Genomic DNA, 26,258 nt, shown 5'->3' on the forward strand with positions numbered 1-26,258 from the left:
CTTAGCACACTTGTACCGTTTTTTACTGTTGGAGGTCTAGCGCGTAGAGCTTTGGTTTCAGGCAACAGAACCCTAGAATGTGGTAGTGGGGCATTTCGTTCCTAAATTTTCCTAGCACCATCTTGTTTTTCATAAAATACAGCGAGTCATCACAAGAATGCCCAGATGTATCAAGGTGGGTATCGGCGGGCCCGTAAATGCCTTCTCATCGCTCAGCATCACGATATAGGAATCTGTATCCATATACAAGAGCCTTGTGTCCGGGGCTATCGGAAGCAAGTTGTTATAATAAAAGTCGTACATCATGACTTTAGAGAGCTCGAAGATTGTGAACCCCAGGTACAGAGGCTGCCGCATATGAACTATCGATTGAGAGAACTGAAACAAGACAATGTCAGAGCTTAGAGCCTTGAATTGTTTGAGGTTTGGTTTATGCAAGAATCTCAACACTTGCTCCTCAGAAGTCGCCAAGTGGCAGTTGACAAACTTTCGTACATTTATACATGTTGTCCCATATACGGAGTTAATTCTAACCTTGTGCAGATTACGTTTGAAGGTATTGGTTGCCTGCTTGCGTAGTTCGTGATGAAAGTCAACATAGGATCACAGGAATGGTTTTTGTTTGAGCTTGAGCACCCGGTGAATTTTCTAGACCCGGAGACCCAACTGGCAGGTACAGCTTTAGACTGCGATAATCAAGAAAATATTTCTTCTTTTCAAGCAATGTGAGGGGTAATTTCGGCTCGATGTCACTCTGTGGGAGGCTAAATTTTTTCATCAGGTCTTTCTGATAATCTGAGAGCAACTCATATGGAACACTCATTCTTCCTTCGTGGAGCTCGCGTCCGTAGGCCAGGTCTACCTCTAAGAAATAACCGTCTGCTTTGCATCTTCCTCGGGTGACAGCCATTCAAAGCCTCCGAACGGGAGGGGTTCGTGCATCACTACGCCATAGAGTCCATATATGTCCATGTAACGAATTATGGTCTTTGGTTTTTCGGGATCGTACCACTCTGTCCCTGGGACATTTGCAGTGGCCATTCACGTTGAACACTGGGTCATACCACCACGCAGACCTTGTTCAATTAACAGATATGCATCGGGATCGTGGATTAAATCCAGATTAATCTGACTCATTTTTAGTGTGCAAGACATGCTTAGCCGTGGGAGTGACACGAAATGAAGGGGTTCAGTTTTGTGTCTCTCCAACGCCCATATTCGGAAGTTTTGAAACACGTCCGCCAGAAGCAGTGTGTCCGTCAGAAGGTACAAATCCGAGTACTTGCCCAGGCTCTTCAGTTGAAATTTTTCAAACATGTTTTGTGTATCTTCCTCGCTCACTTCTGATCGGTTCATTTGGTTAAAGAACTGGTCACGTGATGGCAGACAGGGCTCATCGTAACGTTCAAAACAGGTAACATAGTTATAACAGAAAACTCCTTTCTGTACAACCAACTTAAAGTAGTCCTCCTCTGTGAAAAACTGATGGAGACATCTTTGTCGCATAGATTTTTCGTCAAGGTGTTGAGACAAGCATTCAGGAAACTTAATGAGTCTATGAAGTGGAACACACCAATGTCTATAGCCCTAAACTTTTGGCAACTGGAAGCTATCACTCTGACGTCTATCTTCTGAACCAGGTGCAGATGAGCTACTACGAACCCGAGGTCATAATTGGCGTTATGCGCAATGATGGGAACTCTACGTGGTATCCTTAGCTTCAGTTGCACTCGTGACATAATGATTGGCGAAATTCTCCACTTACGTGATCATGGTCTCACACTTTCTGCTTCTTAGTAAATGGTTCTTTACAAATGTTACAGTGACTGGCTTCAGAATGTCCTTGTTCGTCTCTTGGAGTCATTTCCAATGGCACAGTCTCGTGCAACATCGCATACAGCTCGTCATGCAAATTACACAATAGACCGGTTTCGAAATTCCGCCCTCTAGTGGCAGCTCAGTGCTCCGGACGCCATGTTGCGGGAGACTGTCCGTATGGTCTGTATGGCATTGCACGTCTGTCTGTCCGTACGGCGTTGTTGTTAAACTCTGTTTCGACGCTGACATCTCCTGCTGATTCTTTTTATCTCATGGTACGTGATGTCACAACCATTTCCCACCACCGGTTGGGTGAAGGACCTTTCAAAGCTGCCGAAGCTCTCGGAAGAAAGCATCACATCCTTCAGCCCATCGGAACGAAATGTGCGAAGTTATAACTTCTGCGTAGAGCAGTACGTAGTCACTTCGTCAATTCAAGCCAACTATTCAAGGTGAGCATCGACTCCAGTTAAGTTCTTATTCATGTGGCTTTGAACAACTCAAGCAAACATTTTCTGACACAGTGTTGAAGTAGCGTTTTCTACGCGCACCTCAACGCTGATCTTTTCATTCTTGTCATATGCGCGTACGAATGGCTTAAATAACAGTTCCGTGCTCAGTGATCCTATCTTGAAGTATGCTCTATTAAACGTAATTTTTTTTTTTTTTTGCAGTACTTGAGTTACGAGCAGGCGCTGCGTCAAAAGTGGCACCTGCATTTAACCCAAGTAGCAGAAAAGCGCCGGTTTTCCTTCAGTCACTAGTTTTGGGAGCGACTGAGTTTCCAAAACAACAACAACAAAAGAAATACCATACAGAAGGTAATGTTAATTTGAGGTGAACATTATATCCTTTGCTATTTGTGGCAATGCTGTTAAGGGTGAACAAATTTGTTTATACACTCATTTATTTGCAGGCCAGGTGTATGCTTCATCACCAGCTCCTGTGGCATAGTGGTTAGGGTGGCCGCTTTTCACGCCGAGACTGGGAGGAGACACGGGTTCGAATCCTGTCACCGCCTGTGCTGTCTGAGGTTTTCCCTGGGTTTTCCGAAGACTTTCCAGACGAATGTCGGCACAGTTCCCCCTGAAGTCTGCCCAGGATGCATACTAACCCTTCTGTCCCCCACTCCTTCCTCTGTCCTCACTCCATCTGCCCACGTCTGTACGCCGCTCATAGCCACAGTTGCTTCGCGGCGCTAACACAGAATTAAGAAAAAAAGAAAAGAAAAATGTATGCTTCATCAAAGGGTTATGCTACAAAAGCAAGAAGAAAACAGAAAATCCCTACTCTACGCTGCTGTTCTTACACGAAAGTGCAGCCATGCAGGATGGTGCCTGCGACTGCCCTGCTGGACGACAAGTTTGCAACCACCAAGCAGCCGTGCTAAGGACTGTCCTCCTACGTCAACAGTGCGGATTCAAAGAGGTCCCTCCAGAACTGTCATGCACCGACCTTCCACAGCAATGGAGGACACCTTGTGGCAGCAGGATTCTGGGGACATTGGTGCAGTCTGTAGACTGGCGCAGTGCCCGAGAAGGAGGACTGGATGAACCCATATTGAATGAATTTACGATTCACGGAAAAAGCCGAGAACGTGCCTTGAACAGGAGCTAGCGGCTAAGAGGCTGGGCAACACCCTTCAAGAAATCAACAGCAGTAACCCATTCCTTCATACGCTACTACATCTTGGACCACAGGAACCTAAAAGCACATGACTTGGCACGGCTTTTGCAAGCTCTCCACTTTCGTACCATCAGGCCCTGCTACCCTTCGGATTTGCTTCCTGTGTCTCGGAGAATTTTTTTAAGCCTTCCTAAACCAGCTTTCCACTGCAAGAGTTTTCCTTCTTCTCTGGCTTGTCACCCTGCACCATATCTGGTGCATTTCCAGAAAACCAACTGGAAGTTTTGAAGGTACTACATTACCATTATTTTCAGGAAATCCCAACACTTGCGCACTCACATGAAACATTGTTTGCCCCAAATTGATGTATAGGATGCATAATTGTGAACTGCATGGCTTATGATGACACAGTCAGCCGTTCATAACAGCATGGCGTCCGTAAACATAAATCAAATCAATACAACCCGTTTTCATTCACAGTGGCTGTGTGTCACCAGCTCTGCTGCTCGTGAAATTGAGAGGAACACACGACAGCAGAGGAACAGTTCGACCTGGCTGAAGGAGAGGACTGCACGGGTGACAGCCTCCAACTTTGGTGCTGTCATAAAGCGTGCCACTTGGACAAAGAAGGGTGTGGACAGTGTGGTAAAAAGCAGGGACCTATCAAGGGTGAAAGCTATAAAGTATGTATATGTATATGGATTTAAGTATGGTTCCTGGAGGCTACTTGCATTGAGCAACCCTACTCACAATGGCTTATGCTGCAGGTATGGCATTGACAATAAAAACATCGCCCGTGACAGATATAAAGCAGTTCTGCGCACCCTCGGACATCGAGTTACGGTTAGTCTGTGCGGCCTGCTGGTTCTGCCCTCGTGTCCCTGGCTAGGAGCATCTCCTGAGGGCATTATTTTTTACCCGAAGGAAGACCCTCCTCACGGAGTCCTGGAAATTAAATGCCCCTATTCTCTGCGAAATGCCAGCCTGGACGAACTCTCAGAGGAAAGCTTTTTCTCAGTAAGGGCGGTTGAGGATACGGCAGTTGAGTGCGAGGATGGTGAAAATGTGCAGCTTTCAAGCAGAACCAGGAAGCCAGTGCTCAACAGGGAATATGAGTACTACCATCAGGTGCTTGGACAAATGGCGTTATCAGGGTTACAATGGGCCAACTTTGTTGTTTACTCTAGGGATTTTATACTTATCTAGAGAATACCTTCTTCAAAGTGTGATTGGGAACGTGTGGAGCGCAAGCTCACATAATTCTATTTTGAAACACTGCTGCCTAGATTTTCCACCAATCAAACACAGAATAATAAATAATAAGTTTTATTGTTTCTTCGTATTTATCTGTTGTATGCTTGAGCACTGATTAAAATACTTTTTGCACTCGCATGAAGCACTTGACATGTCACCAGCCTACATCACATTACTCTGCATTTCGAATAATAGGAGCTAGAAAGTTAGTTAAAATTATGCAAACAGTCCATATCTGGTTCATCACGGGACCCATGGAGAGCGGAATAGCGCGGTCAAAAATATGGAATGACTTTACACGCTGAATCCTTCGTTCCACACGTATCCTTAATGATGCTATGTCCTGAGTTTCGAGCACTTCAACTTCAGAAAACTGGCCCTGTCGAAGGAAAGGTGGAATGGTCAAGTGGACGTTCCTTGGTTCCAGGAGGTCTGCTATTTTGAAGCCTTTGTCGGCCATCACTGAGTCGTTTTCAGCGAAATCCACCTGCAGGAACCCACGTCTCACAATGCACTCCCTGTCAGACGTGCTGCCAGTGAAAAGTTCTGACACAAAAGTCACAACTCCGCTCGGGGCTATTCCTATCAGTCCTTTCAACGTGTTAGTCATACTTATAGTTCGAGTACGTTCTTGATTGCATCACGAACAAGCTTTGCGCCTCGCATTTGACTTCAGTAGCATCAATTATCACACGCGTTGTTGGGTAGCTGTCTTTAAATGCGTCTGGCGTTGTGCAATCAACAGTTTCGCGTGACTGCCAAAGGAGAAGTGGTCCAAGTTGCACATACACAAAGTTTATCCATGTAGTGAAGGTCTTGGACACGTAGCTCTTCGAGACACAAAACAGGTGTGCTAGGTGTTGGTGGAAGAGACCCAGCCTGAGCTTCACTAGCACGAGGAAGTGCTTCTCAGTGCTTAGTTTCTGAGGACGTCCCCTTGTCTCACTAGCACCAGTGTCTCGCGACTTTTCACAGTTCCACGGAACAATGTTTTCCGGATTTTCGACAGGGGCAAGATATTCAAGAAGTGCACAAAAAGTAGCATAGTTTGGAAGGCCCGTATTGAACTGGAAATCCTCGTTACTGCCCCGGAACTTCTCAATGCAGAAAGGCATTCTTTCTTCCTGAAGTCTTCTGTACTTGTCCTTGCAGATTTCCAGCTCGTGGCTAAGCCTATAATTTCCTGATATCTTGAGCTGTACTTGACACTTCAGCTCCTGAAGCTCCTCTGTCAATTTAGTGATGACCGTTTCCTTCCTTGCCAGGTCATCTTTAGCACAAGCACGTTCTGTCAATGCCGTGTCGAGTTTGTCTTGAGGTGACATGACTTCTTCTGTGACTCTGTCCGGAGGAACAGTATTTTCCTGTCCTTCTTGGCTTTCTGCAGTAATGGTGCTCACTTGCTTTTCCACCAGAAAGCTGCGTCTGATCAGTGGTCGGCGTGGCTTTTGTTTTGGCGAAGCAAACGAAAACATCGATGGAACAGCATGGTCCCGGAGGATGTGTTTCCCACTGGCCGCATTTGGAACGAAGTCGTCATCTCTGAAATGTTTGGAGCATACTTTTGTGTGCCTCGTTACTTCGAATAGCGGCCCTTCGTGTCGTTTAATCTTGCTTATCCATTGCTTGAACAGGGCTTCACTTTTTGGGAATTTGATACGTGACCTGAAAAATAGTTGCATAAACATATTAGTTGGAAGTTTCACATGTTGTTGGTTCATATAGCACGTTTCACCTAAATTGATAAATTGTATCCAAAGAGACAAGTCTAGCTTTTTTTTATCAAAGGTTCACGTACAGCCTCGTGGATTATTATAGACATTTAGAAGACTACCTCCAATTAAACATGCCCAATGATTATCGGTTAACTAAGAGCAAGAGTTGGTTTGCAAGTTGATTACGACCGTGACTTGCGCGCAAAAACGCACAGAAACTTGTGCACGAAAAGCAATCTCGACTACTGACAGCGTGTCACATCAAGTGTAGACAAGCTTCCCGTTTTAGTTAACATCTTGCAGAAACTGCCCGCGTGCGAAACTGTCTATTTTGTTCACCGCAGCTACGTTGCAATGACATACGCACTTTCGAATAGCCATTGTATCACATGCATTGGAAGTGGCGACTTACCTTTCTGCCTTCCTCGTCCAGATGAGGCTCCCACAGTTCCCCATAGAGCCCATAGTTTGAGATAATTCAGGCAACACTGGACATGCAACCAATGAAAATGAACCATGATGCCTACCATTCGGCCAATCACGAGTCTCTCAGTTTGGCTCGCCTTTCGGCCCGGTACTGGCTACCATCGGCTTTTACTTTTACTGGTTTTCATGCCCGACGCTCGTTATTCCGTATTCCAGAACAACTAGGCAAATTTTTGACAAAATACACGTTTATTTGAAACATCGTACTGATTCAATAGTCTGACACAAATATTCACAGTGCGAAGGTTTCAACGAAGCGGGCAATGCTTGTCGCACGGACACCGAATCCTGTCTCCGTTGTGACTGCATTTGAAAATGTGACGGCGCTCACAAGTGTTCCTCAGGCGTCAGCTCACCACTGCATTCCAGTTCTGAACTCGAGAGACTGTTCGTACGTAGGATACTTGTGTCGGGAAACATCACAACACGCGCTGAGTCACTGTGACACACTAACAAATCTGGGACTTCTCTTTGAACAATATGCCATCATACGGTGGTGTCAACTGCATACCTGCCAACTTGGGAACATCCAAATTAGGGAGATTTCAAAAGCGCGGGGGGGGAGAAAGCCGATGTTGGGTGGCTTTTATTTGCATACGTAACACGAGCACACTTCACCCCAGTAGGCTCGTCGGGCACAAGTTTTGCAGCCACAGACTTTGCCGTCTCCAAGAAACTATCTGGGTGTCAAGCTGTGACAAGGCTATGACACTTTCTCAAAAGAACGTGAGGTCACAAAACTATGTCTCTGTTCTCTTTGCGAGGTATGCAAGGTCGCAAAGGCACCTTTGTCGACCGAGAAAATGGAGGAAATGCACGGAAACTAGAAGTGCTAGAACTAGAACCATGACCAGAACACCTGAACTCCGTAACACAGAGGCTCGGGGAAGCGGCAGCGATGCCGACGGCAATTGGGCTGGTATTGGATTGACGTTCTCGTCTGTGTGCCCAGAGAAAAAACAGGCGTTTGAGATATAGAGAGGGAAAATGCATTTTCCGGGAGACTTGCTTCTCGGCCGTACAATCGTACAAACCGGTCCGAATCCGGGAGTCTCCCGGATGAATCGGGAGAGTTGGCTGGTATGCAACTGACATCGTCGAGACGCCGCTGCCCGCTGGCACTTCTCTCCCTTGTCTTCTCGTAACTGCCCGCCAGACAGACAGCCCGCGAAAGAATGCTCTTTTGAAACATTGCCAACCAATAGCGGAGCGCGCAATGTCCTTCGGCCAATGGGTATCAACTATGATGCCTGACGGAGTAATACCACGTGTTTATGACGTGCAAACATTTTTTTTAGAGCCGCGAAGAGGGGGAGCTATGGGGGCCTGGTCGAGATATCCCACTTGTCGGCAGAGAGGTACACAGCAGCTGCACGGCATATTGCACTGAAACCGGCGGTTTGACCGCGTGAGAGCAGCGCAGCAGCTACTATACGCAGGGGCGCGAAGCTGTAGTATAAATCTATTGTAGCGGAAAACTCACGTGACCTTTGGCGCTGGACCGATCACGGAGGACTAGCCCATCCGCCGGAAGCTGCTGTTTACGCAATGGTCCAGGGAAAATGGCGAGCGTCCAAACCATGTGATCTCGAGGAGCCACTCATGGCATCCCCGAGCTGCAGCCCGGGAAAAAAGCTGGTGCCCAGTGCGCATGCGCAGACCGACCTCCTTTCCCAACCTCCTTCCCCTTCTCTCCTCGGGTTTTTCGTCTGTCCTCTCGTCCCCTCTACCCCCCCAGCCTCGTCCGTTTGTCTTCGGCGCTTGCTGTCTTGCCGTAGAGCAACGATCATGCTGTCCCGATGCAGACAATCAAAAAGCGATGGTGTATGACACATCAACTTTATTTGTTCTTGGGAACTGCCTCGAAAAAGCTACAGTACATATCTTTTTACGTCTTGTAACAGGCTTCACTGGAGCTTTAGGTGCTTCGACATCGAAGAGCAGTTCAAAAGCCAATGCTGAGCTATGTGCGTCGTTGTTGCCGATGGCTGCGGGAGAACTAAAACAAAACAAGAAATATATTGATGATCCGTAACTCTGCACGAAAATCACTGCTATGATAGGCAATCGATCTTGATTTCGTATTTGAACACCAAGGCATTTGTCACGAATGTTCGTAGATCACAATGAATGAACGGCTGCGACGCGCATGAGGGGCAACTAGCATAACCCATAGCTCGGCGCAATCATTATCGCAATGCCTTATCAAAGCCTGATGATCGCGATCATGAGTGCGATCACGAAGCACTGGCAAGGCTGCCGCGATCATGATCGCGCCGAACTATAACCACACATAATTTGGTTAGCGGCATATCAGAAACGTACAAGTTACGGCAATGCACTGCACAATGAAACGCCGCTAACGTACCTAGTGATTCGTAAATGTTGTACGTAATACACTTAACGTGATAAACCTGCATTACTTCCTTCAGTCACAAAAAAGTAATCAAACTTGTCTTACCGTTCACTTGCAGTACGTCGGAAAGAGTTCAGACTTCCTCTCTGACGATTTCTGCGTCCTTTGGAGGTTCCATGCCATGTTCGTCTTCCCGCTGTTGTGATGATGAGATGGATGTGCCATTCCGTTCTCTCATTAGCAGTTCGCCACAATCTAAATCTAAAGCATTCAAAACCCTCAAACTACCCCATAGATTGAATTTCGAGAGAACTTCCCCCGTGAATTTCCCCAGAAATTCACTGCTGGGGGGGAGGGGGGGGGCGAGCTTTCAAGGGGGGTGGGGGTATGCTTGGTGAAGGTTCCATTTACGGTGTTTTTCTTAGAAACGGAAAGAATAGTGTACACAATGGTGATATATTTGCACAGCTTTCCCGTTTTATTTGTACATGTTATTACGTTAGAACACAGTACATTAGAATACAGATTCATTATGAACGGCATTTCAACATTAAGATGCATAATCACACGACCGACAAAGAAAGAAGACTAGCACCTTGTCTCACGAAGCTCAATGAATACCTAGCAACCAACGGTGAAAACGTTAGACGAAAAATGCAGAATACCTTGCTAGACTGAGTTGGGCGCAAATTGTTCTTGATGATCCACATTGAGTTTGCGTGCCCGAACGCATTTTTGCTCGTATATGCGTGCAATATATGCATTGAACAGTCACTTTCGAATGATTTTGGACAAATGCATGGTACGATCATCTGCATGACTGTGGTCCTACAGCCCAAGTTTGACAGTACAGGATGTAATTCGCTGCGGCGGACTCACTGCCAGAACATGTTGGTGGCCGAGCTGGGTGGGGTCACCTGAGAAATTTCAGGGGTGGGGGTGTTGCAAAAATGCAGGGCGGGTGTACCCCCCCCCCCCCCTCCTAGGGGGCTGTAGGGAAATCCCTGCTTCTTTGTAGGGGGTAAGAGTTGTCAGCTCGTTTTTCTTTCTCCTCCGTTCGACTGCTTCCATTTAGCGGCTCGCGCGTTCGGATGCTCGCTCCTCAGTCAAATGACTCTCGCCCAATCAGCGCGAAGGAAACTGACGCCAGTTTTTTAGACCAATGAGCATCCAAATATTTATACATATAATTGGCAGCCAATCAGAGATCTTCCGAGCTCGCACGCCGGTGGCGACAATATTTTTGAGGCGGTGCGTTTCGCTTTAGAGCCGGCGGCTGACTAGCCATCCTATTTATTATTATTATTTTTTTTTTGTATTACGCAACCTGTGACGTGTCGCGTTTCCCTCACAGTACTTCCGGCTTTCCTCCTTTCTCTACTGCCTACGGCGTCTGCTGCTACTGCTCGTGCTCTCCGTCTTTTGTCTTTTGTTTTCCTTGTTTTTCGGTGCGTTCGCGCGTTTGTTCATGTGTGGTGTGAGTGATTGTGTTTGAGATGCTTTGCTGTGCGGGAAACGAATGTTGAAGAGACGAAAACAGTGTGCGTTTACAGCAGCAAGTACAAACGAAGATAACAGAAAGATGGACAGAAGCAAACGACATGACAGAAATATCGCTTTGGTATTTGCATTCAGGGCAATTGGTACAAAGGCTTTGGAACACAGACGAGCAACGATATCTCGCAGCATGACGCACGGATTTGGATTGTTTCTGCATTTCTTTGTTCTTGTTGCACAATGATAGAAAGTACGCATGGTGAGACGTCTACATCAACATGGTATGAGCAGGATTGCACACTGCGAGAGGTAAAATAACTGAGCTGAATATAACATTACTTTCATAACTGTGCGCTGAGAATAACGCTGACATATGCAGCGCTGGTGGCATGTTCGTAATTTACGTCGTGAGTGGGGGGGGATCAAACATGAAGTATACTTTAGACTGATCAACAACAACAAAAAACGGGTTTGTTGGTGAAACTTCCAACTTTCTAGCTAATGCACAGTTGCTGGAACCTTGGTTCACAAAGATTTCTGCCGAATGGAGTCTGCGAATTAAATCAAAAAGCAATGTGTCCAAAGCCTCAGCAGGTGCTCTTGTCTTAGACATAATGTAGGAAAGGGGCTGCAACCAAGATTTTGAAATGCCAGCAAGCACAACCACAAGAGCTGAGTGTGCCAACTCAAGCGACCTCTCTGTCCCGGTACCGGCCTCGGTGGCTCAGTCGGTAGCGTGTTCGCCTTCTGATCCCGAGATCGCGGGTTCGAACCCGGCCGGGGACGCCAGCAACTTGGTGGCAGGGTACAAGTTGCTTAGACACGCCGTCTTCCGCGAGGAACGTTAAATACGGGGTGCCGTGTGATGAGCTTTCATCGCATGTTACAGAACCCTCAGGTGGGCAAAAGCAATCCACAGACCGACCGCTGTGGCCTCGCTCATGATCTCACTTGTCTCGCGACGTAAAACCCCCAATTATTATTATTATCGCTGTCACGGTATCAGCATAGCCGTATACCATATCGGAGCCTCTGTCATACTGGAGATGCTGCTTAATACTCATCTCATCAAACATTACAATGCAGGCTCGCTCCTTCAGTGGCGTGCCCTGGAGCCGTGTCTGCAGGGAGTCCAGGACTGCAGGCATAACTCCAGGTTGCACGGCTACATCCTGAAGCCAGTACTGGAGAGTTGGCTCAGTTGGCAACAGCACGAAGCACTGGCAAGGCTGCCGCGATCATGATCGCGCCGAACTATAACCACACATAATTTGGTTAGCGGCATATCAGAAACGTACAAGTTACGGCAATGCACTGCACAATGAAACGCCGCTAACGTACCTAGTGATTCGTAAATGTTGTACGTAATACACTTAACGTGATAAACCTGCATTACTTCCTTCAGTCACAAAAAAGTAATCAAACTTGTCTTACCGTTCACTTGCAGTACGTCGGAAAGAGTTCAGACTTCCTCTCTGACGATTTCTGCGTCCTTTGGAGGTTCCATGCCTCAGTTGCCGCTCAGTTGGCGCTCAGCTGCCGCTCAGTTGGCAACAGCAAGTACCTGCTAAGGTATCGGTATGTCTTTGGGCCTGCAAAATGTAGCGTCAGGGCAAAGCTCCTGTACTCAGGGGGCCACCTCCTGCCAAATTTGTGCAAAGGCTGCAGGTACAGCACTGTGCGGAATATCTCAAGGGTCTCCTTTGGCAGATGCCTTGAAGCAGCTTGGATTACTTGTGTGCGGGAGAGATCGCCGCGCTGGTGTGATGTTCGGTGCTGCACTCTAAAGAGGCTCCTCCTTAAGCTCTCCTTCGTCCTTCTCAGGTTTGCAATCACTGCCAGAGTCCTTGGTGTACGCTTACTGGGTGGCCTACCACCTTTATGTAGGTGCGGAGGTGTGGACTCTGCAAGGAAACATAGGACGGTGAAAGAATGTTCTAGTTTCACTGCCTTAGAGACACATTTTCCAATTGAGTTTCGAGTGAAGGAACAGGTATCACTAGGACATGCCTACAATCACGACATGACAAGCTTGATTTGGAAAATGAGTAATTTGGAGAGTTTATACAAAAACAACTATACTTGAAGTGTTTCAAGGGCATGCTTCCACTGAACCAAGCAAGAGTGAACTACACCGTGGCCACTTTCATCACTGTACTTTTTTTTGAATTCCGTGTTAGCACTGTGCTGACTTGAATGGGAACATTTCTCTGGGAAGTCTTCGGGAGAAACAGGGAAAACCTGAGAAAGCACAGCCGGTGGTAAGATTCGAAGCCACCACATCCCAGTCTTCAACACGACCTCATCAGTGTACTGAAGGACACATTTGCCGCAAGGAGCTTTGAGCTTGCCCTAAGTTGCCTTAACAAAGTGAAATAAATAGGAAAGAGTTCCTCCAGACATTACTGCAGCTCAAAATGCAATGAGTAAACTTAAAATTTACCGGAAACAGTAAGTTAGTTACAGTAACGAGTAGAGATGGGACAAACTCAGAATTTTCTGAATCCAAGGAAGGTTCTGCGAATCCATGCATCTTATGAATCTTTCAAATCCTTTCCTTAAAAGAGTTTAAAAAGCAAGAGAAACACTTCTCCTGAAAAGTGTTTTGAAACTGAATTGAATATCTTTCTTTAACGGGGAAACCAAATTAAAAAGTTCACTTTCTGATGAAAACATGCCCATATAGCCCCTAAAAGTAGTTTATGAAATATTTAACTAGTTTATTTAGTTTTCTTCTTTAGTCTCGGGCATTTAAGTTATAAACAAGAAAACACTGCTGCATGTTTGAAATGGTTGCACATTTTTGTCCAAAAACATGAGCATTCTCACCTGCTCCTACTGCATTTTTTCCCTATCAGCTATGACACATGATGTGGTGAAGAGTTCTTCTGACGTTACTGTCGATGGGGGAGTAAACAGACACAGGCTTTTGGCGGGCTCCGGAGGTGCCAAATTTAAAAACAAACAAACATGGTTTATGGATTTGAAAGATTCAGTACGGCGTTTTGGGCAGTGGGACTCTCATTCCTGAATCTCGAAATCGCTGACTAAGGTTTGCGGATTCTGTTAGCCCGTTCCTAGTGACGAGTTACCCCAACACTGGTTGCTTTGACATCAGAACCACTTTATGCAATATGAAATCCACCCATGAATGTGACTGTGACCGTAACATTGAACTCAAATCTCTATACCTCGAAGGTACCTCTGTGCAACGATCCACAGCTGATGAGCTATCCTATGGTGAATTAAGACCTTCGACATAGCCATGAAACCGGGATACGTCTGAGGAGGCCTTAGAGACTCACCTGAGGAGGGACCAGCCACAGAAAAGGGGCCAAGGGAGGAGCCTGAGGGCGTCGGACTCCCTGGGGCCTGGAATGGGGGACTGTCACGCAGGAGCTGCTGGGGCTCGGGGGCTGCATGATTAGAATTAGGGTCAGACATACATCTCACTAAGGTGAAAGTTACATGACGAGAAAGGAAATAGGGGAAATGGCATTCTAACGTAGCCGAGGGGAACCAGAGTTGCAATAGAAACTCACCTGAGGAGGGACCAGCCACGGAAAAGGGGCCAAGGGAGGAGCCTGAGGGCGTCGGACTCCCTGGGGCCTGGAATGGGGGACTGTCACGCAGGAGCTGCTGGGGCTCGGGGGCTGCATTAATAGGATTAGGATCAGACATACATCTCACCACGATGAAAGTTACAATAGGGGAAATGGCATTCTAACGTGGCCGAGGGGAACCAGAGTTTCAATAGAAACTCACCTGAGGAGGGATGAGCCACGGCAAAGGGGCCAAGGGAGGAGCCTGAGGGCGTCGGACTCCCTGGGGCTGCATGATTACAAGTGGGATCAGACATACATCTCACCAAGGTAAAAGTTACTTTATCAAAGTGCGGCATGATTAAGGATATATAGGCAGATATTTAATGTGTAAAGAAAAAGGATTGTGGTGTTGGTTACGGGTACACTAGTGTAACCTGTGAGAAGCTTGCAGTGGTCACATGTGTTATAAGTGACGCTAGGAGTGTACAACAAGTTACCTCGTACCTCGTCTGAATGATCTGGAGGCTGGCTTTGGAACAGTTGGGCATGCTGACTTTTTCAGCCATGTTCTCTGCTTGTTTGAAAATTCCTTATCCTCAAAGTGATCACTGCACAGACGCGTGTTGTGCAACTGATGTGGTGGCAGATGCAGGAATTCCAGTCTTTGGGAATAGTGTATCCACACTGATGCCCTGAAGTGAAAATAAATAAGTAGATAGATGAGTGATTTCATTGATGTTGCCTTTTGCGATTTCATTTACACATTTACTGTACATCAGTCACTTTTCTTATCTATCTTCTACCCATCAAAGTACTCGCCTTTGTAGAGTGAGTGATACCTGGGTAATATCAGTCATTTAACACTTTCTGTTCACCTTCATACCAATCGGTTGGAAATGGAGGAGCAAAAAAGTGCGCACAGCTAGGTCACAAACAAGAGGTGTAAAAACAAGAAGTAGCTTCCTCCGCATTGTCTTGTAATGCGCTCGCCCCAAATAATAGACCTTTTATTAGTGTTTTAACATTGAAGAGTATTAATACCCGACAACATGGGTTTTGTATCTGCTGGGAGAGGTACTAAAAGCAAAGCCGAATTAAACTTATAGGCCCTCGTCGCTGATGCGCCAAAAAAAACTTAATCATCATCATCATTAAACTTATATATGAACATCATCGCCGCACATACTTCTCGATGTTTTATCGATATCACATCCCTTATCACCCTTCTCTCCTGCTGAGTGAGGAACCAGTTGTGCCACACATAAATGTCATCGAATTTTTAGAGACCACCAAGCTTATGAGTAGCCTGTAAAAGCTTGGATCATTTAACAGTTTTTAGAGCATCTATTTTATGACGTGCTAAACAGTATTTTTTTTTATTAATCCACCCATAACCATTAATTCACCTAGAGCTCACATTAGTCATTGATTTGGTGCTTTTTGGCCTTAGTTGCCCTCGCGCCACTAAACTTCCAACTACACACACACACCACAAAATAAATGGAAATCTGTGCATTCTACTAAGCTGTCGGATGCACGGTGCTGTAAGGCAAGAAGTAATAGCAAATGACTTACCTGTCGTCCACCGGGAATCGGAAAAACGAGACTTTCAAACATGTTGTATCATTCCTACACCACGAAGCTGAGCAGGATAGCCGCCCAGGCATATTCCTTGGCGGCTGCGACTTTCGGAATACCCTGACATGGTCCGGCTGGCGATTTTAAACCATCAATACAGGAAACATGCTAATTGATAGACACCATAAAGTACCATAAACCTCTCAAGAGCGACTCTGCACAGTCGACGCGCCGTCGCCCGTTTGTGCGCGAACGCGTAAATTTGAAAACGGCCAATCGTCGCTCAGAAAACGAATTCATCATCTAGCCCGGGCAGCACAGCCGACGGGACCGATATCGGTGCGCCAACGGGGAACAGTCTCTTTCGACCGGGGCTCTGCTGGCTTACGGTACTGGCGCGCCGCCGATTTTGCAACACCGTTATCGGGCCGGGCCAGTATTGGCAATCGGTACTCGTGTCCCATGCCTTCCCGATGCGAATTTGATGTACTTCGGGCTTTGGTACTGGCACTACCCAGTGTCATTGAGTTGTTTACTTATATTTATTATATTATGCTCCAGTTTTAGCATTCAGTTCGATAAGCAAGGGATCACTTACAAAAACACATGCTGCATGTTCTACACACTTTATTGATTAAAAAAGTTATCGCAGAATGAAATACTATTCGGTTCCAGTTTGGCTTGTGTCTTTCTTTCTTTTGCGGGCTTCTCGTCCTCCCTCCCGGTCAGGTGCGCCGGCTAAGTATCTTCCAATCCTATCCTCGACTTCTTTCATCGTAACGCTGTTGTGTCGTTTGAGGAGCACCTCTAGAGAAAACAGGGTAAGCAACAGTACCTGATCACATTGTTGTAAAAGTAGAGATAAAGATGTTTGAAAAGTAAGTGGGATACTCCAATGTTAGCATCCAGTTCGGATAAGCAAGGGATCAGTTGCAAAAACATTCAGATGGATAAAGAAGCAATCAAAGAGGGAAAATTCGACAGCAAGCATCATCGAGGAACAAGCATGTTTGTATCAGAAGCATCGCTAGGGTAGAAACAGTATTGCATAACCTGAACCACAATAGTAAGCAAGCATGTTAAATGCGATATGTCACTCACCAGTAATGCAGGAGTAGACTCGCAATGCGGAAAAGTCTTTTTTCTGTTGTGCCCCCCTTAAGCTGTATTGCAAAGCAACGCTGTTCTTTATCAGATTTTTCACCAGGATTCGCACACTTTCAGCCAGTGAGTTTCCGCCCAGACGAGAGAGCTTTCCAATCTGCAAAAGTTGAACAGTTAAAAAAGGCAATTAGCAGAAGATAGCAATACGATTTCTTTCTAAAACACACATTACCCAGCGCTATCGTGCTTTTTCATCAAATGCAGCATTAAGAGATATACAAGGGTTAAGTTACACGAGGCTAATCATGACTCAGTATTATAGCACTTACTTGGCCGGAAACTTACCAGGTATACTTTGGCTTGCTCATCTGACAGTGTCGTTTCAAGATCAAGTAGCTCACTGCATGTCTGTATTGGGAGTTCAGGAAAGTTTGGCTTTGCAATTCCTTTCTCCTGGGAAATTCTTTCGATGAAACGTTCCATTACTTGCAGCCGTTGATCAAGAGATTTCACTGCTCTCTTTATGTCAACCAGTAGCAATAATATGTTGCGGTCACCCACTAGAGAATGATCAAAAGTGAGGAATCTAATTATCATTTGTCGCAGCTGTTTCCATATATCAATTGTTCTCTCGCAAATAAACCATGCCAAGGGTTTGTCGTTTTAAGTGCAACAGCACTGTAACGCCGACATTAACACCTTATCACCTTGATTAGAAGAAGCATGTGATGAGAGCACGTCCGTAACCTCAGGCGACGACATAGATGGCACTGTATTAATAGCCATTTGTGCTGTTGAAGACGGGGCTTCTCGGGTGTCTACATGCCTCTGTGTAGCAAAGTGACGTCGAAGGGCTGGAGGAGGTTCTGGCAAAGAGAAGTGGGAGAACTGTGGTTCGGAATTCATAGCTGCTGTGGCAGGGTGGTTCGTGTTCCCGGGAGTCACTGTTCCAGACAGCTGTGTTGCGAGGCATTCTCGATAGCTGGAAACGTGCAACCTATTAATTACTATCTTGAAGACCATAACTGATTAGCTGTACCCTGTGATTTCGGTGTAAGTACATGGAAGATCTGGACTCGTACACTCGTCAGTGTCTGTCTCCACAGACGACGTGTACAGGGACCTGTCCCACTGCTTTGTTGCCTCGTCATAGGAAGCTGCAAATATTGTTGCATGTATGCATACACACTAAATGCAAAGCACATTCACTTACCAGCGTAACTCAAGACTCTTATAGCAGTCTGGCGCCACTTTCCAGGAGGCTCGTTACGCTTCACCATTGACACCCTCTGCTGTTCAGATATCCGAGGTGGCGGCCACACACAAAGAGAACTGTCGTCACTGATCCAGGACACGGGCACAATACTGGTGGACTTCTCGCCTAGAAACTCAACGACCGCCAGCCAGTTGCAAGGCGCTGAGTCACACATGACCTGTATGGACAAACTGGATTTGGAAACATGCGAAATGAATTGATCACATGAAATTCGTCACATGAAATGAAACACAGTTAAAATAATCCTGGCCATACCATTACCCTTGTTTCTGGTGCAACGACTGCCCTTCTATCTATTGATGTTGGAGGGGAATCACAGCGAAGCCTGTACTGTATGACAGCTTTACACATTTCTTTGAAAATGAGCTGTGAAGCCAAACACGAGGTCTGTCTTCCAGTCTTCCTGTCTTGAAAAAATGGAGCTGAGATGACTGCACTGGAGATTTGTATAGGTCAGATACGTCCTTGTGTCTGAATCCAATAATCGAGGTGTCCGTTAGCTCAGACACTGTGACAACAGTTCCGTCAGCCAGTATGCAACAGTTGTTCGCCTCTGACTTGGGCTTTAGTGAGGCCAGGCCTTGTAGTGCTTCCTTTGCAGTAGATGCTGATGAATTTAGCTCTGAAAGCCGCCTACGTATCTGGGCCAGTGGTCTATTCGGCGTTCTCAAAAGGTCCTTTAGTTTGCCTAAATAGCTTTCAAAGCGAAAGGCTGAAAATGAATCGAGCGGTCCATGAGCTCTACACTCAGCAGATAAGTGGCACAGTGCATGCACATTATAGACGAGATTCCCTTTCCCGTAGATAGCAGCAAATTGGTCCACAAAGTATGTCAGCAGATCCTGAGCGTAGTTATTGAATTCGAGATAGAGAGTAGGAGAACACAGTATCGTAATGGCCACATGAAACACCAAAAAGTGCTCGTAGTACTTCTGTGGCAACACTCTTTTCAGAACAACAGGCCCAAGATAAAGAAGAAAAGACCGAAATTCGCTGGCCTTCCAATACATCATCTCATCCGTACTGCGTGGCTGCCTTTGGAATTCAGTAGGCAGCACACACACTGATATGTTCTCGTTGAGCACTTGACGCTGGTGAAGGCTGACCCTGTGCGGGATCTTCCCTGTGGTCCACAGGTGCAACATGCGCCTCATTACACCTAAGCATACTAGATGCATGTAGTCAATAGGAAAAGTGAACACCATGTCAATGTTTAAGCAGCAAAATGGAGAAGGAGCATGGTGATGTGCTGGGTATTCCATATCTCTAAAAGATGCATCAGTACGCAGTTCCACTCCTGTGGAATAGGGGAAGATGACACGATGATCAACGTATTCCCCTTCTTGGGTGCATCGGTCGCATGAGCTGTACCCAGCATGTCCTTTCGTACACTTCACATATGACCTGGCAGGCATGTCGCAGATCACAGCTTTGAGAACAACTTTATGCTGCCTGTCTCCCACTGGGATGCCGTTCACTTCTAAAAACCTCATTTCTTCCAAAAAAGCTTTCAAGAACTGATTTAAGTCAGGCGGCTTTCCTGTGCCATAGTACATACTAACTGGGAATGGTGTACGGTCCGGTATGTTGGCAACAGCACACGTAATTGGCCATAGCGATGAGGAAGAACTCTTGAAGAGCGGAACGCCGTCAATATTGACATGCAGGTCGATCTGTTCGGGTAGAGTGTCAGTGCTCGCAAATAGCTTCCTCTGAAGCCCCTGAATTAATCCAAAATGTACAAAATCGTCATCATCTGCTGAGGACCGTTCAGTACGAAGCACTGTCCTAGCATCCTTTGGAACACGATGACCGAGGTCGCGAAGCAACGCTGAGATATCGTTCAGAGCAGCATGTGTAAGATTATGTCTGATGGCTATTCCTGAAAGTCTCACTTTGATATCTACAATCTCGTCACTAGGCTCTCCTGTACTCGAGTCCTCAGTAGTGTTCGGATCTAGTGTAGTGGCAGTCGTACTTTCATCTGTCCCAATTTGGTTTTCAATAACTGCGCAGTGTCCAAAGTGATCGTCACTTGAATCATAATATATCACATCTGACAAGAGGTCTGTGCCCCATTCGCAGTTGATGTCACAGTCAGTATTGCACTGCGGCGAAATTTGGTTAGCACCGAGGAATACGCGCTCACCACCACTGCTGCTACATGGCTGACCTTCGTCCCACGCTTCTTCGATAGAGCGTACGCCTTGATCAGGTGCCATCTTAGTAGTTTCCTCGGGTTTTAGAAGATGCTCAACCTCCCTACGTGCTGAACGATAACGCGCCCATCTCGACGACATGCTACGACAGAGAGAGATGTTGATATATATTTCACTGCAAGGCAACAGAAGGCAACATGCATCCTTGAAAAGCTCTCATGATTAGCGTTGCACCTCGAACGCAGACGTTCCGAAAGCTGCAAAATTCCAATAACTGTGAACAAAAATCACGCATCAACCATCTGTATCAGCATTGGCATTGGTATTAGCACATCGCGTGGTTAGCAATTGCAGCAGATTCTGTTTTTTACAGATATATATATACATTGACAGCGAGGATACAATCGAGATGTGCGCGTTCGCAACGCAATGAAGCAAAATAGTGACGTTAAATGGGCGTGGAATCCTCGCCCCATGTCCACAAGCCTACGGCCTGGACAGCAACCAATATCACATACAGGTTCGTACCACAATAATGCCACAGATAATAGGAAAATGCAAACGCACCTTTCAAATACGTTGGAGACGCACACCGCCGAGAGTCAACTGTCAAACCTGCATGGAGGAGTGACGCTGCGCATGCGCGGCACAGCGCACGAGCAGAGCACTGGCACGATGTCGCCGTTTGACGTAACCCCAACGCTGTCGGTGATGTGTTGGAAAAGCATCGGGGACGGGTGCGAACTCTGTCGGCGTTTGTCGTAGCCCCAACGCCGTCGGTGATGCGTAGGGAAAGCATCGGGGACGGGCGTGAGCTTTGTCGGCTACAGGGCGGAGACGGGCTGGTGCTCGACATCCAGTGGGTACCTGCAGATAACCAGTCGCCCCGGGGGCCTCCCGATCGTTTCCCAACCTGCTGTGCTGCCCGGGAGGGAACCAATCAGCAAGCACTAGCCACCGGATGTCGCTGTGACGTTAACTTTATGACTTTTTCCGACGTACGATGACGCGAAAGGCATGAAGCGCCTCACTTTATCCCGCAAACGAACTTCCGAGTTTCGGGCCCTTGCTATACGACACGTACAGCACAGCAGGTGCGTGAGTGCCAGATCCTCCCGCAACATGGCGGCTCCGGCGCGGTGCACGTAGCTTGGGCACTTTTTGTTGTTTACACATTAGTAGATGATCGGCGAGTACACCCGTGGTTGTGAAACCCATCGTACACCGTTTGCAGTGAAAATAACCAGGTGGTGTAAACAAAGCATTGAAATTAGTAATGAGTACAAAATGAAAGTCGATTAGCAGTAAGTTGACGTGCTTCTCGTGCTGGTGGTCGACAACCTTAAACGGGTAAACATATTTTTTGTCATTGTCATAACCGTACACGTTAATGCTCACATCGTTCTGCTTCTCAAAAAGTTCTACATCTTTCGGGAACACTGCGGGAAAAGTATCTGGAAATACATATTGAGATAAGTACGGTCTGTAGGATGAAGCTCTGTGTCTGCAAGAACCCTTTGCAGGATGTAGCCCAGCAATTAGGCAAAATGCAAAACACATGTTCTGTTCACTATCCTCGTGAAGGTCGACACTCTGAAGACACTGACACTTTTGTTTCGATTCGTTTGGCAACTCGAAGTCGGTACAACCGATGAGCTGTGGTGCGAGACGACCGACATGAAGAATGCAAGCGTGAATTCCGAATAAGAAAAATCCCGATCCTTGCATTTCAAGTTTTTCTGAATTGTTGGTCACTTTATTGCCCACTTCAATTACGGCATGGTCTACGTCTCGCTCCGACCACACCGTATACACACTTGAAGGAATAAATTAAGTGACAAACGTAATCTCCTCGTCAGGCGTATGCTGACCGAGTTCCGCCTTCAGCAAAACATAAAAGTGGGACGGAAATCCGAAATGTCGAAGTACACTAGCAAGGTAGCGTCTGTTTCCATGAAAGAATGTGGTGACATACTGCCCGTCATCGACTCTGTCATGTAGATGAAGCTCATAGCGGTTGGTATAATTCCGGAGAGTACAGAGTGTCTCACAAAATGGGATACACACAAATGGGTGTTGCAAGGTTATGAACGTTAGCCAGATGAATTTGAAGTCCCAGGGCTGTTGTGTAGTGCTGCCGATCGCCCGGAGGACAAAGGTGGCATGTCACCATTTTTCTTATTTACTCTGATTGACCGAACGCGATGTCGGGTGAAAGAAGACGTTTGCCACCTTTTCCAACTCGCTCGCTCTTCTCCATCCAGAATTCGCTCGTGTTCCTCATGTCTTCGATGTCTTGAGTGCTTAATTTATGGAACCGAGCAGGAAGGAACACCTTTACGTGCTCGTGATCCTTCATAATTTCAACGTAGACTGCCTCTCCATACCTCGTTTCCATTTTTGTTAACATCGACCACATCGTACTTGATGTTTTTAGGAATTGTCGCCATTTTTTGAAACTCTCCACATTTCTTTAGCTTGTCAAGTTTATGCAAAATCGACGAAGACATGTTGCTTACTTGTACACTGATGCAATGATGATGAAGATCCTTTGGGTAGCTTGGTCTGACTGAAAACAAAAGGAGCTCATGTTACAACTCTGCGAATTATTTCACGATTCTGAACACCATACCTCCTCAGAATGATGTTCAAGACTGAAGGAGCTAAGCGTCAGGCAGTTCTTACATGAGAAGTTGTCAACATGCCAACCTTGAGCAGTTTTTTTTTTTTTTTTTTTGTTCTGCATCCTCAGCTCTGCAGTCGTAACATACCTTTGCAGACTGCTTTTTCTCCTACACTTTGCAAGCATGGACTTGTTTATCTAAGGAAGCGTATATTGGCCAGGCTTCATTCCGTTGCTAGCAGTGACCGTGATGGCACCTTTTAGGTTTGTGACGCACGCCTCTGTGTCAATTTCAGGGCTAGTCAAAGTGGAAAATCCACCTTCATGGCACAACTAACTAAACACAGAGCTGCCCTCTTTGACAAACCGTTCATGCAAATATGGTATACCTACCTTTATAAATAGCCGGTCTTTGATACCCTGCGTGAAGTAAATTTCAGTCAAGACATCCCTGGAGATCCGGAGAACTGTAGCCACTCATTATTTATCTTTGACGATTGTTTAGCTGACCGGCAAAGACTGAAAGAAATTTGCAATTTTTATATTGCTTGCTGCCACCACCTGTCAATCATGGCCGTGTTCATCTCGCAATACCTGTTCGTCAACGACCATTTGTATCGCACACTCCAGTTCAATAGCACGGCTCTCGTTTTATTTCGTTCACCACTTCAGACCAGCCGCGTATGCTGTCCAGGCAGATTTCCGGACGAAAGGATTTGTTGCCCACAATCTATAAAGATGTCTGTCAGAAACCATACTCATACTTAGTTATCAACTTGTCTCAACAGAGCAACGATTACTACAAGGTGGGGATCAACATCTTCCCGGACGATCACAGACAGATCGTATACAGGTAATGAAAAGGCTGGACAAACGCATTTGTTTCCTTTGTATGATCGCTGAAGCAAAGACACCGGAAGAACGTTATAACCTGATTCAACATGCCAGCAGGAAACAGCTACGAACAATCAGGGAGATTCGTATGAACCTCTGCACAGGAGACATCGACGTTCCGCCGAAAGTTAAAAAGCAATTGCACCAATTTGTAGCACCCATCAGGACACTAGCAGATGTGAAGAAAGTTAAAAGGATTCTCCATCAGTCCGGCGGGTTTTTGCATTTTCTGTTGCCACCCTTGTTAGGTCTCGTTTGAAGTTTAGCCGGCAAAAGCATCGCCAAAGCAATCGGCATTCAGATAATGCAGAAATACGAGCTTGTTCCTTATCGGGAAAGCAGTGTTCCGTCGATATTGAATAAACAGGAGCCTTGTCTCGGATAGGAATGCTCTATTGGGAACCAGTCTGCCCCTAACCCTACTGTCTCCGCACGACACAGGTGGGAAAAACTTAGCCTCCACAGCCGGAAGGGGAGTCTACCTCTTTCGCGACTTCCACAGCCGAGGGAAGATACAAGTCGGGAAGCGGTGCCATTGAGGCAGAGTGACAACAGGCCGAGACAGTTTCCAGAGATCCAACCAACGACCCCCGGCAGTGGCCCAGGACACTCTTTATATAGGTCCAGAGCCTGGTCCCTTACCACTGCGGAGGCTACACTTTATTCAAATAAATATGTACAAAACAAACACTTGGGGAGGGGGTGCGTGCCGGAAGGTGGTTTTGCGTTACAGTTAGGAAAGGAGGAGAAATGTCGTTGGCGGGAAAGGCGAAAGTTGAACGAAGAGTTAAGCAATAATATTGGCAAACAGTTTAAAAAGGTGCTAAAAAATGCCACACAAGGATAGGTATAAATTTAGTATGGCGCAACACCTTCCCCGTACAAAGAGTGTCCCCACTCTTAAGCAGCTTGAGTAAAAATCAATATTCCACACAGTAACTATTCTGCACAGGTAATAATAACAATAAAACAGCAGGCACACTTCAAGCATGACAATATAACTCATGTCCAATACTCAATAATAAAAAAAGTCTGGGCGCTCAAGCTGAGTTCCCAAATGGGCGCGCTTGCGGAAGGCTAGTCACATGTCGGGAATCCGCTTCGTCGTCCGACACGTCGTTAGTGCTGAAGAACTCGTCATCCTCTTATTCATCCTCACTGCTGCTTACATTGCCGTGGTTGGAGCCCTCGTTTCCCTCCGGAGCTTCATTGCCTTCTGATTCGTCCCGTAATTCCCACGTCTGGTAATACGGCTTCAGACGAGAAACATTAACAATATCAGTTCTCGTACCGGTTCTGTTCTCAATTTCCCAGTCGTTCTCAGCTGTTTGCCGGACGAGGCGGAATGAACCATGATAGCAATGAAGGAGCTTTGTTGTCCGTTTCTTTGACCTCGGCAGTGACCAAACATAGACGAAGTCTCCAGGCTGGAAGTTGTGGCCCCGTCTACGTTGGTCGTAGCGCTCTTTGTTCTTCTCTTGTGCGTTTTTCTCTCTTTCAGCGACGATTTCCAGTGCAAGCTGGAGCCGCTGTTGTATGATTTCCGAATCTTGAGAGGAATGCTCATTGTAACGGTATTGCAGGGCCACATCAATAGGAAATGCAGGCTCATATCCGTGCAGGAGGAAGAATGGCGTGTGCCTTGTCGTCTCATGCTGCGACGAGTTATAGGCGAACAACACATAGGGAAGGGACTCATTCCTGGTGGTTGGACGACACATACATGCTTATCATATCGACAAGCGTCTTGTTGAATCTGTCACGGAGCCCATTTGTTTGCGGATGGTAGGCCGTCGTGGTCGCGTGATTTGTCTTCAGCAGCGCCACTATTGCTTTCATCACCGTAGCCACGAAGTGCTGCCCACGGTCCGTGATTGATTTATCCGGGGCGCCATGTCTCAGCACGATGTTCTCGATGAGCCCTTTTGCTGCCTCAGATGCAGTGGCTGCTGGCGTAGCAACGGCTTCCGCAAACTTAGAGTGGTAATCCGTCATTACAAGGATGTAACGGTTACCATTCCTAGGCTTCGTAAAGGGACCCAGGAAATCCATTCCAACCTGCTGAAAGGGGCGTGAGACAGGAGGAATGGGTTCCAAGAACCCCGCTGCCTTGAGAGGAGGAGCCTTGCATGTCTGGCAGTCTTTGAATCCCATGACGTACTTCATAACGTCGGAAACCATCTTCGGCCAGAAAAATCTGCTTCGTACCTTTTCCCAGGTGCGCTTGATACCCAAATGCGTTGCCGTTATATCATCATGGCAAGCTCGAAGTATTTCAGGACGTTGGCACCTTGGAACAACGAGCACGAACCTGTTTCTTCTTCATT

General features: G+C 46.6%; 2 protein-coding genes and 1 long non-coding RNA gene across 3 annotated transcripts; 1 reads left to right on the top strand and 2 right to left on the bottom strand.

Annotated features, from left to right (window-relative positions):
- Positions 1-3,011: 3,011 nt before the first annotated feature.
- LOC135400831 (uncharacterized) lies at positions 3,012-4,834 on the top strand. Its single transcript, XR_010424656.1, has 2 exons — positions 3,012-3,734; positions 3,925-4,834. It is a non-coding gene; the product is annotated as an uncharacterized LOC135400831 (long non-coding RNA).
- A 466-nt stretch (positions 4,835-5,300) lies between these two features.
- LOC135371457 (uncharacterized) lies at positions 5,301-6,878 on the bottom strand. Its single transcript, XM_064605522.1, has 2 exons — positions 6,826-6,878; positions 5,301-6,363 (listed from the first exon to the last, which is right to left on the bottom strand). Exons 1-2 carry the CDS (start codon positions 6,876-6,878, stop codon positions 5,301-5,303), a joined length of 1,116 nt encoding a protein of 371 aa, XP_064461592.1.
- A 9,650-nt stretch (positions 6,879-16,528) lies between these two features.
- On the bottom strand, positions 16,529-21,029 carry LOC135400843 (uncharacterized). The gene is made up of 7 exons (XM_064632781.1): positions 20,982-21,029; positions 18,193-18,412; positions 18,019-18,136; positions 17,687-17,961; positions 17,325-17,539; positions 16,977-17,136; positions 16,529-16,682 (listed from the first exon to the last, which is right to left on the bottom strand). The coding sequence occupies exons 2-7, from the start codon at positions 18,407-18,409 to the stop codon at positions 16,537-16,539; spliced, it is 1,131 nt and encodes a 376-aa protein (XP_064488851.1). The 5' UTR covers positions 18,410-18,412; positions 20,982-21,029; the 3' UTR covers positions 16,529-16,536.
- Between the last annotated feature and the right edge of the window lie 5,229 nt (positions 21,030-26,258).

The sequence above is a fragment of the Ornithodoros turicata genome, chromosome 1 (assembly GCF_037126465.1).
Source record: "Ornithodoros turicata isolate Travis chromosome 1, ASM3712646v1, whole genome shotgun sequence".
In the NCBI taxonomy this organism is placed as follows: domain Eukaryota; kingdom Metazoa; phylum Arthropoda; class Arachnida; order Ixodida; family Argasidae; genus Ornithodoros; species Ornithodoros turicata.